Source organism: Acipenser ruthenus, chromosome 10 (genome assembly GCF_902713425.1).
Source record: "Acipenser ruthenus chromosome 10, fAciRut3.2 maternal haplotype, whole genome shotgun sequence".
Taxonomy (NCBI): Eukaryota; Metazoa; Chordata; class Actinopteri; order Acipenseriformes; family Acipenseridae; genus Acipenser; species Acipenser ruthenus.
Genome location: NC_081198.1, coordinates 44,397,032 through 44,411,851, shown reverse-complemented (window position 1 = coordinate 44,411,851; position 14,820 = coordinate 44,397,032). Strand labels below are relative to the sequence as shown.

At 35.1% G+C, this 14,820-nt stretch overlaps 1 protein-coding gene across 2 annotated transcripts in view; it reads left to right on the top strand.

Moving 5' to 3' along the window:
• LOC117400358 (acid-sensing ion channel 4-A-like) overlaps positions 1 to 14,820 on the top strand; it is a 139,373-nt gene that overhangs the window by 68,095 nt on the left and 56,458 nt on the right. Inside the window, exon 1 of one of the 2 annotated variants that reach the window (XM_034000198.3) lies at positions 4,119 to 5,298. The exons of the other annotated variant lie outside the window; for it this stretch is intronic. Within the exon in view, the coding sequence (XP_033856089.1) occupies positions 4,723 to 5,298 (576 nt within the window). The 5' untranslated portion in view covers positions 4,119 to 4,722. Of the gene's footprint in view, positions 1 to 4,118; positions 5,299 to 14,820 lie in introns of those variants that run through there. 2 annotated transcript variants of the gene reach the window in all.

Sequence of the window (14,820 nt, the reverse complement as noted above, 5' to 3'; positions counted from 1 at the left end):
TTTGTATTCAATTAAGACCCAAGATTTTAAAGTGCTGTTTGCCACATAAGAAATTGCCAAAGGATAATGGCTGCTTCACTTGGAACCTGATTGTCTGAGTATCTATGAGTTTTATATTATTAGCTTTCAACCGAAGGTCTCCTTCTTACATCGTCTCTACCACCAACGGGCTTTTTGAAGCTTTATTTGAAATCCTACAGGAACTTGAGTAAATGAGTTTTTAACAAGGTTTTTTTTTTTTTTTTTTTTAACACACATGCTTCTGTAATACAAGTGTATGCTTTGCCATCTCAGCATTAATCTGATCAGAATTCTGCAGCACACACATATTTTCCTCTCCAAATAACAGTTGCAGGAAAATGCCAGATTTGCATAAAAGGATACACAATGTTCGTTTTGCTACTATCCTTATATATATATATATATATATATATATATATATATATATATATATATATATATTCAATTACTAGAAGGTTTTTTTTTCTGTGAACACTTATTGTTTTTTATCAAAGGAATAAAAAAACAAACATCTACAATACAACAAACCTTTAAATCCATTGCACTTCTTGTGTACCCTATAAAGTTTGGGATCATCTCAGTTCACCTGAACTGATACTGACAATATAACATAAACTTCCCCTGAAATACACTTTCAATGTAATTAAACACTGTTAAATATGTTAGCCACCCAGGTGTGTACAGCAGCACACATTCTAGGGGGTCAAAAAGAGAGCCAAGACCTTTACAAAACTGGATGATCTGGGCAAAGGGATCTTTTCAGTCATGAATGAACACATTCAAAGGTAAACAAGCAATAGTATAAAGAAAATGAAAAGAAATGGTAACACTTTATATTAAGTGTCTCTAATTAATGTGTATTTACATGCATGTGTACCTTTACATAATTACAATGTTACTATGCATAGTGGTATTGTACCTAATGTGTTAATCTTTTTATATGTAAGTACACACTTGTATTAGAAAATGGTTAGGTTTAGATTTAGGGTTAGGGATAAAGTTAGGATTAGGGTTATATCATACAAACAAAATACACATTAAGTACACTGTAACTATGCATAATAACATTGTAATTACGTATGTATTTACTAAGTAACTACTATGTAAATACACAGTAATTAGAGAAACCTAATGTAAAGTGTTACCATATAAGTTAAGAATGTTTTATTATTCTTAAAAAGTTGCACTATCTGGAGTAAGATGGGTTAATTTTATATTTAGCTTCCTGGTTTTATTATTTATTTATTTATTACTGAAACCCCCCAAATCTCCTGACTAAACCTAAAGTAATTATGTATGTAAACTTTATTTTGAATAAGTTGTTAGAAGGTCTTCACTTTAAAAGGTTCCCCAGACCCATGGGCCATCTCATGACATTTACATAGTACTGATTTAGATTTGCAAAAGTTTTACCAAATATGTATTTTCCACACAGACTTCTACATGCACGATTTGTGTGATGAACAAAAGAAACTGTACACACGTTTGATGGAATTTATGCAATTAAAAAATGTAGTGGTTTGAACAATAGTAACAGGGTCATTCTGTTCATTTCAAAGGATGACATCTTATCAGCTGATCAATAGATTATAAACCAATAGAAATATACACTGTGTCTTCATAGTGGTTTGCCATTACCCCTCTTGCAAAATATTCAAATGACATCATACACATCATGTATGGATTGCCATTCAAATTGTGTCTCGTTTCAGTTAATCATTTATATGTCATGTCAGTCTAACGATCTATGGATTCCATTGATTGAGTCATCTTATCACAATGCAAACTTAATGTGGTTTTGATCCATAATTAAATGATTAATGTTTGAATCAATGTATACATTAATTTTACACTAGTAAAGATTCATACCTGGAATATGGTCCTCACTTAATATGGCTATAATTTAGTTTAATGAGCTTTAAAATGGCAAATAACCTTTACAAACCACTTAACCTCTACAGGCACAAAATAGCTACTAATTTTCCTGTTAATGAGAACTGGCATATATTGCATTTTCATCAATAAAATCCCACTACTGTGTAATATTAAAGAGTGTTGAAGCATTTCGTATTAACATGTGTCACAAAGACGGCCAGAGTGGGTGGCGTCAGACCAGATGGAGGAAATAAATAAACAGAGAGATGTGGTTTGGTATAAGCTGGGCGCGTGATCGCGCTCAGCATTTAATAAACAGAAAATAAAAGGTTTGAAACACAAAAACACGGGACACGGCACTATACGCCAAAATAAACAGGTAGACAAAACGGACAGACACTAACAAACAGGGACGAACAAACACGGTGAGTGAAAACACTAATTACTTTACTTTTGACTTTCTTTTCTCCTTCTCTCTCTCCCGTTCTCCACTCACCGAACACCAACCCCGAGTGCAAGAAATGTGCGTCTATATATACTATTGTGCTGGGATTCAATTACTAATTAATTATTCACTTGAATCCCAGCACGTGAATTAATTCTGTGCAACCCCGTGCTCACATATTACATTTAACCAGCACGTGAAGTGATTTGTGCTCTCCTCGTGCCTAAATACAAATCTACACTTTTTAAATACGTGTGAAACACAGACCCGTTTATATCCCGTGTACCAATGACTATACACCAACATTAACACACGCACGCAACACACAAAACACACAAATGCACACAGGGGCGGGGCACTTTGCCACACATGGCAAAAAAAAACTTCTTTCAAATGAATTATTTACAAATTTGGCATAAAATGTTTTAAAAGATTGGCATACTAAATTCAAAATCATGATATTTTGATTATGTTAACATTTCTATGGGAACCTCAGCTATTTTTTCTTTTGCTTTTTTATCCCTTGATCCTTAAAATGTTATTTTTCTTTTGCCACTATTATCTACTGTACAAAACATCAACATCTTTGCCTTTCGATAAGACTGTAAACCTCATTTGCTCTACATGTTCTGGTGTGCTGGAAATAGTCTTCGGAAAGATAGTTTTTCTTAAGTTTACAGCGTTTTGTTAAGCATTTCATTTCTTAATTCTTGCTCACTCTCAAATTCCATCAAGGGAGAACTTTCCATCATCACTTTCCAATTCCAGGCAATAGTCATATCATATAATAGTCATGTCTGCTGGTTGGACATCCAACACGTGACACTTCATTCGAGATTTTAATTTTTGTTGTTTTTATTAGTGGCTGACCTGTCCTTTTTTACTCCACTGGTATATAGCAAATTATAGCAAATTCAAGACTATATCTCATTAGATTAGAGAAATCCTGGTCTGAGGGAAAACTAAGGTTCAGAAACCCAGCATTACATTCTGGAGTCTAACCTCTGGTATAGTCTGAGGATACCAGACAGTGTCTGGTGTAATTTTAAAAACAGGGTAACCGTGACTGCTAATTGATTTAAAACATCCAAATGGCTACTGGTTTAATAGTTATCCGTATATAGCCACAATTTTAAACCAATGATGGAAGAAAGCACTTCAGGAATCTTCTGCTTTAATGGACATGTCATGTTTACTGTGTATGCATTTCTATTCCATGCCCTTGTGTTGTTCCAGGAACACAAAAGGAACCTCACTGATTTCTATCTGTTGCAGCTCTGTTCAACTGTATTGCAGATATTGATGCCATTATGACACGTGTATGTGCGTGTGTGTTTGGAGAGTCAAACTGATGTGTCTTCTAAAAGTGGATGCTGCACTTGGAAATGCTGTACCCCTGAAAACATGAGCAGCATGACTAATCCCATTTGAAGAATAAACAGCGTATCAGAATGTGGGCTTTATGTGCTTGCTATTTACATAATTATGTTGGCAAACAGGGAAAAAAGCCATTTACAGCAACAAAATCACACAGTAAAAAAGTAATAATAATACAATAACAAAAATAAAAGAAAGGAAAAAATAATCAATACTTTATTGAAACATCTCTAATGTCATCTGGTTACAAATCAGAAGACAGACACTCATTTAAATTCGTGCTGGAGCCTGTTGATGCTACCATTAATTCCAGATAAGAAAGGAGCGTTGTACTGGCTTCCTTAATCCATGACAGATGCTTTAGCCAGATCAATAGTCTTTCACTTTTTTTTTTTGTTCCGACGAGAAGATTGATCGCAAAGAGTTGCCTTGTGCTCATTTCCACTTCTCTCACTCTTCATTATTGCTCCAATTAGTCACTCATTGGGAACCCTAGAGGGAACATTAGATACCAGCAACCCCTTGGGACTAACATCAAGGGGCGGCTCTCAGTAGAGACCCTTTGTCACAAACTTAGAATGGTGTGAGAGAAAGAAAGCCACTCAAACAAGTGGATCAAGCAGTAGTTTCTGCGGAGAGAGGGGACAAGAAGTTGCTGCTTTTGCTGCTGAGGGAGAAATAATCACAATGTTGCCTTGTCATGAATTATTAAGCAGCTCCCGGCTTCTTTTGGCACTGGTCTAAATGCTGCATTTCTATCCATGGGTCTGAAGCGGAGAGCAAGGGTGTTTTTTTGACAGCTGTATTACTGCTGATAAGCAAGACTCAGCTAGCTGATCAAGTAGTGAGACAAGGAGCTCGCGCAGGCACTGCAAGCAGCAGCACAGTTCTCTTTTTTTCTTCTTGTAGTTGGGATCTGTTTAGAAGACAAAAGGTAAGGGGAGAAAAAAAAGCAAGGTTGATAGCTGTTATCAAAGTAACCAGACGCAGACCTGGCTGCCCACATGCCGATCGAATTTGTTTGCAAAATTAAATTTGCAGAGGAGGATGAGAAGCAGAAGGGAAAGCAGGAAGGGGACAAGGAGAGCCTGATTGAGGAGACCTGTACACCTCCAACCAAGGACCTGGCTGGCTTTGCCAACTCCTGCACCCTTCACGGGATTAATCATATCTTTGTTTCAGGGCGGCTAGGCATCAAGCAGACCCTTTGGGCGCTGACCTTTGTGGCGTCTCTAGCATTGTTTATGTACCAGGCAGCTAAGTGTGCCATGTTTTACTTGGAGCACCCCCACGTAACGGCACTGGATGAGGAGGCTAGCCGGGAGATGGTCTTCCCTGCCGTGACCATCTGTAACATCAACCGCTTTCGCTTTTCTGCACTCACCGACGCTGACATTTACCACCTAACTAACTTGACTGGACTACCCCCAAAGAACAAGGATGGGCACAAAGCCACAGATTTGGTGTACCCTGACCCCAACATGGAAGACATCTTTAACAGGACAGGGCACCAGATGGAGGACATGCTGAAGAGCTGTAATTTTAGCGGGGAGAACTGCTCTCCCAAAGACTTTTCAGTGGTAAGTTCCATACTTTTTTATTAGCAACATATGCTTTAACAAAATATGCTGCTCTGTAGGACAGAATTCGGTTAAGCTTTAGATACACAACACGGCTTAGAGGAAATAATGCTTAAGCAGCAGTGGAAGAAAAATAAAGTCATATAATGTAGCGTGAACTGTACAGTATGTCATAAAGTCCAAGTAGACTGAATATCACTGCCTTTTGAGGAGGGTAAAAACTTGAATAAATAGCTAGACACCCCAAGTTCTTACAGGAGCAATCTAGCTGATACTGCTATAACGGCTTCACATCTGATTCAATCAGTGGTATCCAGTAAAAGAAATTGAACTGGTGTTTACTAGGTTTCCTCCGAGATGCATATTATACTGTATATTGTGGAATGCTGCTATTTATAGAGTCATGGTTACACTGTGGCTTGTGCTGTACTTGTAGGAGAATGGATGACTGTTGACATTTATATTACAGCTACTTTAGGAAAGAGCACAGTGCTTTTACTTTTCAGAAAGAATAGAGCTTTCATAATGTTTCTAATGCCTGTTGGGGGGTGGAGAGTGGGGGGGGGGAGTACTTGGCAACAAAGAACTGATTACAATTTTGTCTTGCTCTCTTAACGTCAGTGTAAATGCAGTTTGTGTTTCTGCAGCATCTGTGACTCTTAGTAGCACCTTAATGAGAAGATGTGTAGATTTTGCTAATAGTTTAATTTAAATCCAAGTCATGTTAATCCTAAATATTAAAAATAGCTTTTATTGATATTACCTGCTGCATTAGTCAAATGCTAAAATAAAAAATGTGCCTATGCATTTTATTTAGCGGTTTGAAATCCAAATGTATCCAACAATTATAAAAAATATTATACTTTTCTTACTTACAGTGCACGTAATTGCTTTTTTAATATCTATATTTATATATATATATATATATATATATATATATATATATATATATATATATATATATATATATATATATATGTATTTCTAATGTTTTTGAGCTGTATATAAGTATGTTGAGGATCAGTTATTGCATTTCAAAACTCTCCTGCAACCTCTAGTTTTATAATAAATGTTAATTTCCATCAAACTATTTACCCTTTGGAATTTACTTTCACCACCCTAGATGGAAATGTAATTTAGGGAATTGGCAGTTACTGGAGGATAGCTAGGAGTATGACGGTAATATCAAAGTTATATTATATTATAGTCACAGTGGAAATCTATTGATGTGCGTGTCAGTGAAGTTACCAACAGTGGATTATAAGGCCTTAGGGTTGAGGTCAATATTGTCCATTCTGTTGCTTATCTTACTTGAGTTTGTATCTGTTTTCTTAAATCCTTTTAATGAAAGAAAAGATGTTTGACAGCTTGGTTTAAAATTCACTGCACAGACTATTGTTTGATCTCACTTGTATTCCCTAGCAGGAATGGCGTTTATGGCATTTCTATGTCCACTTTAGTTTCTATATTTCTATCAGGGAATTATGGGGTGCAGCACGGGAAGCAGGACATAAGGAGCGCACTGTTTATACTGTATAATATGTGATGGTTAAATTGATTATTATATATGTAATGGCCATTTTCAGCACATTATGTGAGGCTTAAGTTATAGTGATCTATAAGAATTTCTAAGTCGGCGCTCTCTTGTGAAAAAGTCACTCTGCCCAAATATCTGGAAACTTGTAACAAGTTAACTTTAGACCCTAACCTATTGCAGTATTCATCAGTAAATGTATTCAAATGAATTTTCTTAGTATGGAGAAGGCTAATGCGGGGTTGTATATGTTTTTGCATTTTAAGAGATTGAGAAGACAAATAGCAAGCTGTTAAAAACTGAGATGCATAAAATGTTACAGAACACTGTTACATTTATAATATTCTCACTGTACTTACCATTGCTGCCTCCTGTGTACTATTTTTTTTTTATCACATTTCTATATAAACAGATTTGTTATTTTTGTCTAAATTTATACTGTCTTTGGAAAATGTCTGTAGTTCCTTGTCTGTGCATCATTGTTTCGCAGTCCAAAAACACTAAATTACAGTCTCTCCTTTTTTATTTTTAATGTTTTATTTAGACGAACCATGCAACAATTGAGGAGAACTAGGGATGTTCTCCATATACAGTACACATTGTGGGGTAGCAGTGTCCAGGTTGATAAAAAATATGCTTTGTGCTTAAAAAGACATTTTATTAATACCAAAAAAAAAAAAAGTTAGGAAAACAAATGCATTGATAAAATGGTCTTCATATTGTTGAAACCTATATTCTTTTATTATTATGTGTTTATTTAGCAGACACCTTTATCCAAGGTGACTTACAGAGAGTATTCTTTAAGTTATGCTGAATACTGTATGTATTGTACATAAAAAGCAGTACAAACACTTTACTTTATCTGATTTACATGTTCAGATTGATGTTTTAATAAATACAAAATAACCAATTTTTTAATATGTTGAAAATACACATCAAGATGTTCTAATCATGAGTAACAAGTTAGTACAGCACAGTCTAAATAATCACTGGACTGAATACATTGCTTTACAATCCTCTAGGGGGCAGAAGACTGATACATTGTGTTTGTTACAAACGAGAACATCTTAAAACCTACCTGCATTTTTTATGGTTATGTAAAGGAAATATTACACTTAAATGTTTTTTTTTTTTTTTTCTCTGAGTAAATAGTTTAACAAAAGAAAAATGAAGAGTGGATAATAATGTATTGTGTGTGGACTTAATGTGTCCTACATGCTCAGAGATTTGACAGCCTCATGTCAGTAATCCTTTTGACGTTACATTCAATAAAGATCTCACAATGCAATGCTGGGAGGTCTAACAAGGTCTTCCAGCTTGTTTTTTTTAAGGATTACATAATGCACTGAGTCATACTGATTCTTAATGAGTAATAATAAACCATTATGTAAAATAACCTGCCCTGTATGCCAACAAGTGAAAAACAAAAATGTGTCATCTGAAAAATGTCATGTATGTTTTTCTTTTTTAATTGGATTTTAGTTTTTTGGGGGGAGAATATCTTGTAATTATATAATCGACTTGGTTATAGTAACTTGTTGAAATGTGGATAACCGTCATTTTACTCGTTGTTTTGTTTTACTTCTGGATTTTCTACATTTATAATGGATGAATGTTTATTCATGTATTGCTCTTTAGACTTTAAAGGTATATTTATACCATACAAAAATAGAATAGAAAGGTTGTTTATTCTGCCTGAACTATTGTATAATGTTTTGAGAAATCAGGCTCCTTCATTGCATAAACTGATCAATGCTTCACAACCAATTCTGAACCTTTCAAAATTGCTCTGCAATTAGGAAAATACAGAACATTATTTTTATTATGTGTTGTCTCTTTGAAATGCAGTTTTAATATATACCGAGCATCAAAAGAAACTTATCACTATTATACCACATTTATTTTCGAAAAATAAATAAGATATATAAATGATGGACATTGACGGCATTTCTTGGTTTCTTTTTAATCACTCGATCATTCATCCTTGACCATGACACACTTGAGTGACTATGACTGAAGCATATGCACTTATGCACCTAATTAGTGAGACTGGACACTGGATATGGAGTGATTTCAGTTGTTGAATTGGAAGCTTGAATAAAAGCAATAAAAAAAAATAACAGAAAAAAAACAATATGCCACGTCTGTCAAGAGAGCAGCGCCTTCGTGCAATCGGCATGTTGGAGGCTGGACTAGGGCAGCGTACTGTGGCTCGCAGTCTTGGATGCTCACAGCCAGCAATTTCAAACCTGGCGAGACGGTATAACCAGACACACTCTGTCAATGACAGGCCACAAACTGGGAGACCAAGAGTCACAACACCTGCCCAAGATCGACAGATCATTTTGCAGCATCTTTGTGATGTCAGTTGTTAATCAGCACAATAAAAAGTCACTGCACCTGCTCTAAAACAGAGTTTGTCATTTTACGATCACATCTAGTGAATTTTATCCAAATATAAGTGATACGTTTCTTTTGATGCTCAAATATAAGTGATGAGTGTCTTTTGATGCTCAGTATACCTTTATGGCATTGTTTTTAAAGTTATTTAATTGAAAATGTTAAAATTTTGAATTATTGCTTTAATGGTCAGTGATTACCTGATCTGATTGTTTAAACCTTCTCAGGCCAGCTATATGAAAATGAAGCTATTCTTTAAATTACAAATGTGATCCTTTGAACAGACAAGTTCCATTTGGAGTTGAGAACTGTAGTGCTCTGCTCACCCATTCCAATGGCTTTTAATATGCTGGGTTAGTACAGCATGTACCTACTGAGCCGCATGAATGGAATGGTAATCTTTGATAATGCTCCGTTCAATGGACTGATCCAAGTTTCTTGTGCTTATTACCATGTTTTATTTATTTGTCACTTATCAGATTTTTCAGTCAGTGAGGACGACTGCTACTGAATATATTTATGGCGTTAGCAAACTGATCGAAATGGGTAACAAAAAAAAAAAACGAATTTAGCATGGCCAGCAGAGATTTCACTTCCTCTAGTCAGTTCAGTATGTAAGGCTCCGCTTCCAAAGCAGGACAAGCTGCATGCATTTGAAAAGATAATTGAATATTTAATAACATGCCTTGCCCTTTTGAGTGTATGTCATGTCCATAGTATCTTCAACTTTAATTGAAAATCATTGCATAAACATGGAATTATAAGATTTAAATATATCTCAATTTGTAGTATGGGATACACTGACAAAAAGAAACTTCACCACAGTGAAGCTATAATATCATTCCATGCTTCTGGCTTCATACTTCTGACTTCTGAGCAGAGCAATGTGGCCAAACCATTTTCAGCTTTAAATGTCACATGTAATTGCATTTCTAAGAGTTATGTACACACACACGCACACATTTGCAATCCTATATTTGTGGGGACTTCTCATTGACTCACTATCTTTTCATTTACTATTTCTGACTCCGATCAGACAAAACTTCACACAGGGTGAAAGTCGACAACAAACCTCCTGCTGATTCTGAGATTCTATCAAGCTATGCAAACACAAGAACTAAACCAGCTGAAAGCAGCAGTTCTCTTATTGTTTTAAACTAACTCAATCACCCCGTCAATAAAAAGAGCGGATCTCCTGCTTCGAATGACCTTCACCTATTAACTTGCTGACATTTTCCATGCACATTGAAACTCAAAACACAGTATGGACAGTTAACTTCTTAACAGCTGCCATTATCGCTTTGTATGCTTTTTCTTAACCTGTTTTGAGCTCTCCCATAAGAAAATATTATTTAAATGACACAAAATATGTATGTTACATAGAGGCTGGACAAACAAATGAAACACATACTTTACTGTAAATAGGCTGTTTGTCACATGTCTGACTAATCTGCTATGCAAATGGTATCTCTAACATGTATTTTCTAATGAAAAGCTGCATCTCTCAAATGCAAGTCAGTTTCAGTCACAATGGGAAAGACAACAGATCGGACATACTTTGGCAGAGGACCTATCGTAGTTCTTCTGTATCTAAGACTGCACAAATTACTGACTGTTACCCATTCTGAATAACAGAGTTCCCTGCAGATTTCCACCCCCAGTTTCCTGTAAGAAGTAAGTTTACGTATCCCTACTGGCATGCTTATCATGGAATCAGTGCAGTCTTGGCTTACTAAGACGGCCTCGACACCCTACTGGCAGTGGTATGGCAGGTCTCAAACACTGTACACACATAAGCTTTTTCCTGAAAACTGCATATGTAAAAGACCAATACGCCTTCTTACTTCTGCCCTTTAGTACTGAATGGAAGTTACTTTAAAATTCTTATTAGCCAGGACCTTTACATTCTCCCTCTGTGAGGTATATCTCAGGGGGGCATGTTCTGCTTCATGTTCTGCTTCTCTGAAGCAGTATTTCTTCCACCGTGCCCTGCACAGAGAAATTCAAGTTCTTCTAACCCAAGGGAGCTATTTACCAGAGGAAACATTTGTTTTTCTTTGACGAGGACCATACCGTTTACTGCATTACATAGTGTGGAGAAGGTACACTTCATGTAGGATGGATAGTTACAGCTACATTTCCATTAGATCAAGCTTGGTTTGTGATCATTTTTCAGTATTTTTTCTTTTCTACTGTGGATGGAGTTTGACTTGGGACTGAAGACTCCCACTTGTGTTTATTAATGTGAACAGCTGGCCAAGTTCTGAACTTTTGAGATCAGTTACTTTTTGTATAAACCTCATTAAGATGCTTGGCTAAATCTATATGAGAGTGTTTATTGTAGTGAATGGGCGACTATAAATATCCATGCTAGAGGCGTCTGCCAAATAAATATATAATAATAATAATAAATAATGCTATCTGGTGTAATAAAACTGCCTTTTTTGTCCAAATAGCTATAACTCATAAAAAGGTATGTGCTGCACCAAAGATATGTCAGACTAGAGAATTCAGATGAAAATCAGTTTCTGTAAATTACAGCTCTATGATCATCACTAGACTATCATCCTACTATTATATATATATATATATATATATATATATATATATATATATATATATATATATATATAGTTGTTACTTTTCAATACACTATTTTTCCTACTCACTTAAAGCAGTTTACAAATATACAGAGCTCCCTCAATCGCATACATATTAGTTCAGTGTATCGGATTATGCTCAGATTCAATCCAATAGGAAGCTAGGAGTCTGCAGAAGATGAAAATTCAAGTCAATTATCATGTTCAGCATTTGAATGAAAATACAAGGCATTTATCTGGTTCACAGTGAAAAGTACGACTGACAAATGGAATCAGCCCATGCATTCTGAATGAGAACACTAAACAAATGATTCTATTAATTGAAGAAGGTCAGGGCTATTACCCATCTGTAGGTGTAGCAGCAACATATATCCATTTTATATATATCCATTTTATATATATATATATATATATATATATATATATATATATATATATATTTTTTTTTTTTTTTTTTTTTTTTCAGCCTGTGCCCAAGGAAAAACAACCTAAAGCTAGACAATTTAAATTATTGGGTCATTTGGGGTGAGTAAATAGTTAAAGACTTCAGTTTACTGCACGACAGTATACAATTTGCTTGCCTGGTTATTTGTCTTGTGAACTGCAGAAGAGATATATAACCTGATATTCCTGTGCTGTTCACATGCCTCACTGAAGTGGAAGATGTGCAAATTAAGTCACAAATAATATTCAGATACTGTAGTCTGTCGACCATGCCTGTAGGCTTATAACTGAAGAATGGATGCAAGTGGAAGTCAATTTCATTTTCCATTGTCTTTAAATATGTTAAATATGCAGTCTGCAAATAAATCAGAGAACCTAGTATTCAACCAGAACATAAAAATGAAGAAGTAGTGTAGTCTTCAAAGACTTGTTAAAGTCAACTAAGGATTCATAAGGGATCATAGGGCAGATACACTGAACGGTTGGATACTACTTTGATCTCCAGACTTCAAAGAGAACAAATGCATAGATAAATGTCCTTTATCAAACATCAGATAAATTCATACATTTCACTATTACCAAAAAACAGAGTCACTATATATAAATATACAAAGGAAATGTACATCTTGTAAGTATATATAATATAATAGATGACAGAACTAAACACTACCAGCAGAGCTTTACAACCTGTGCCTGTGAGTACATTCCAGGTCCCTGAAAAAATGCCCAAATTAAGCTATTGTATCAGCCTACCCATTTCAACACAGCCCCGCAACAAAGAAGCTCCTACCCACCAAACATCGTGCCCCCTTTCCGATTGCTGTGGTGTCTCGCATAATGCTTGATTCTTCTGTAGTGAATGTGGCTGCTCATGTGACAGTCTGTATATTATTGGTGCACTCCTTAATTTAATGCCACAAGCTTTTAGTTGCCATCAGCTGCTGATCGAGATCAAACTGATTTGGCCTTGCTCAGTTAGGATTGCAAGCTGCCACAACTGTATGTTGCTTCTATGTATTTTCAGTTTGAGTTTCATAAAATGCTGTAATCATTATATAAATTTTTAGACACTGATTTTTCTACCACCTCAAAACTCAAAACATTTATTTGCTATTTCACAGTGTTTTTAATTTTGAGTATTTATAAAGCATTGTGTAGTAATTTTTGTTGATACTAGTTTGGAACTTTCTCTATTATGACTGTTTTCACTTTTAATATAATATATTCTGCATCTACAGTATAAAGTGGTTGCAAAGTATTTATAAATTAAGCCTTATGAAAAGTGGAGGTTAATGGTGTTTTGACCCAACAGTACGTGAATCTTGCAAACACAATTGTATTTCCAGTACAGAATCATATAGAAGTTTTAAACTGATTGAGACTTTCCTTTATTAATCTTAATTACTTGTAAACCTGATACACTGTTTTATAATTTACTAGGATTTAAAGCAGCAATAAATAATGATATATATTTTTTTTGTATGAGAGACAGATTGTATGATCTACAACATCATACGATAGTGTTTGCAAGTTAGAAACAGTACAAGACCAAAACCACTATGAAATTACAGAAAAAAAGCTGTGGTTGGAGATCCACAACTAAATTAGGTCAGTCAATAATTAGACAATAGTCTTCCATGCTGTAAATAGATCTTTCAGTTTGTAGCCACTGGATTCAATGTCATCATTGAAGCTGTGAGGAATTACTTTGGCTTCTACAAATCATCAAACATAGTGTACTTGTGGCAGGGCAAAAGCCCTACATTTAAATAGTGTGCACGTGTGTTGGCAGAGAGGGGGTTAAAATCCTCCCTGCCATAAAACATGTGAGAATTTGGCTGGAGCCTTAATTCAATGATTAATGGTTAATTAGCCACATGGTATTTAAGGAGAAGAAAGTCCTTTGTTTGGAGGGAGGGGGTAGAAAATTCACAGTTATGGTGAATGTCAAACTACATTGTGAACACCAGATTCACACATTTTTGCAGGCATATTCAGCTCTTCTCTTGCAGCTGATGCTATAACTGCACAGATTCACCCTGACCCTTCTTTTGTGTGTGTATATATATATATATATATATATATATATATATATATATATATATATATATATATATATATATATATATATATATATATCACAAACATACAGAAAAGAATACAATAGATAAAGTAATGCATTGGTTCTAAACACTATGGTGTTTTGTAACCGTTTTATGTTTGTCATATGACTTTATAATTAGAGAAAAGTATGGAACTTTTTGTTACTGAACTCTACTTGCATCCAAATTGCTGATCTGACAGATTCCATTTAGCATTTTCTATATCTTTTGCCATCCCATCGTGACCTCTCTCTCTTGTTCTCTGGTTACTGTCCCTTGCTGTCTCCTGACAGTGCAGCAAAGATTAATTTTGTTTGTCCTAATGTATGTTAATGAGAAAGTTATGTGTATTTGATTGTCGATAGCTTGAAATACAGCCTAGCTCCCTAAATGCTGTGTCAATCAATAACCTATTAAAGTTGAGTTGAATTGCGGATAACTT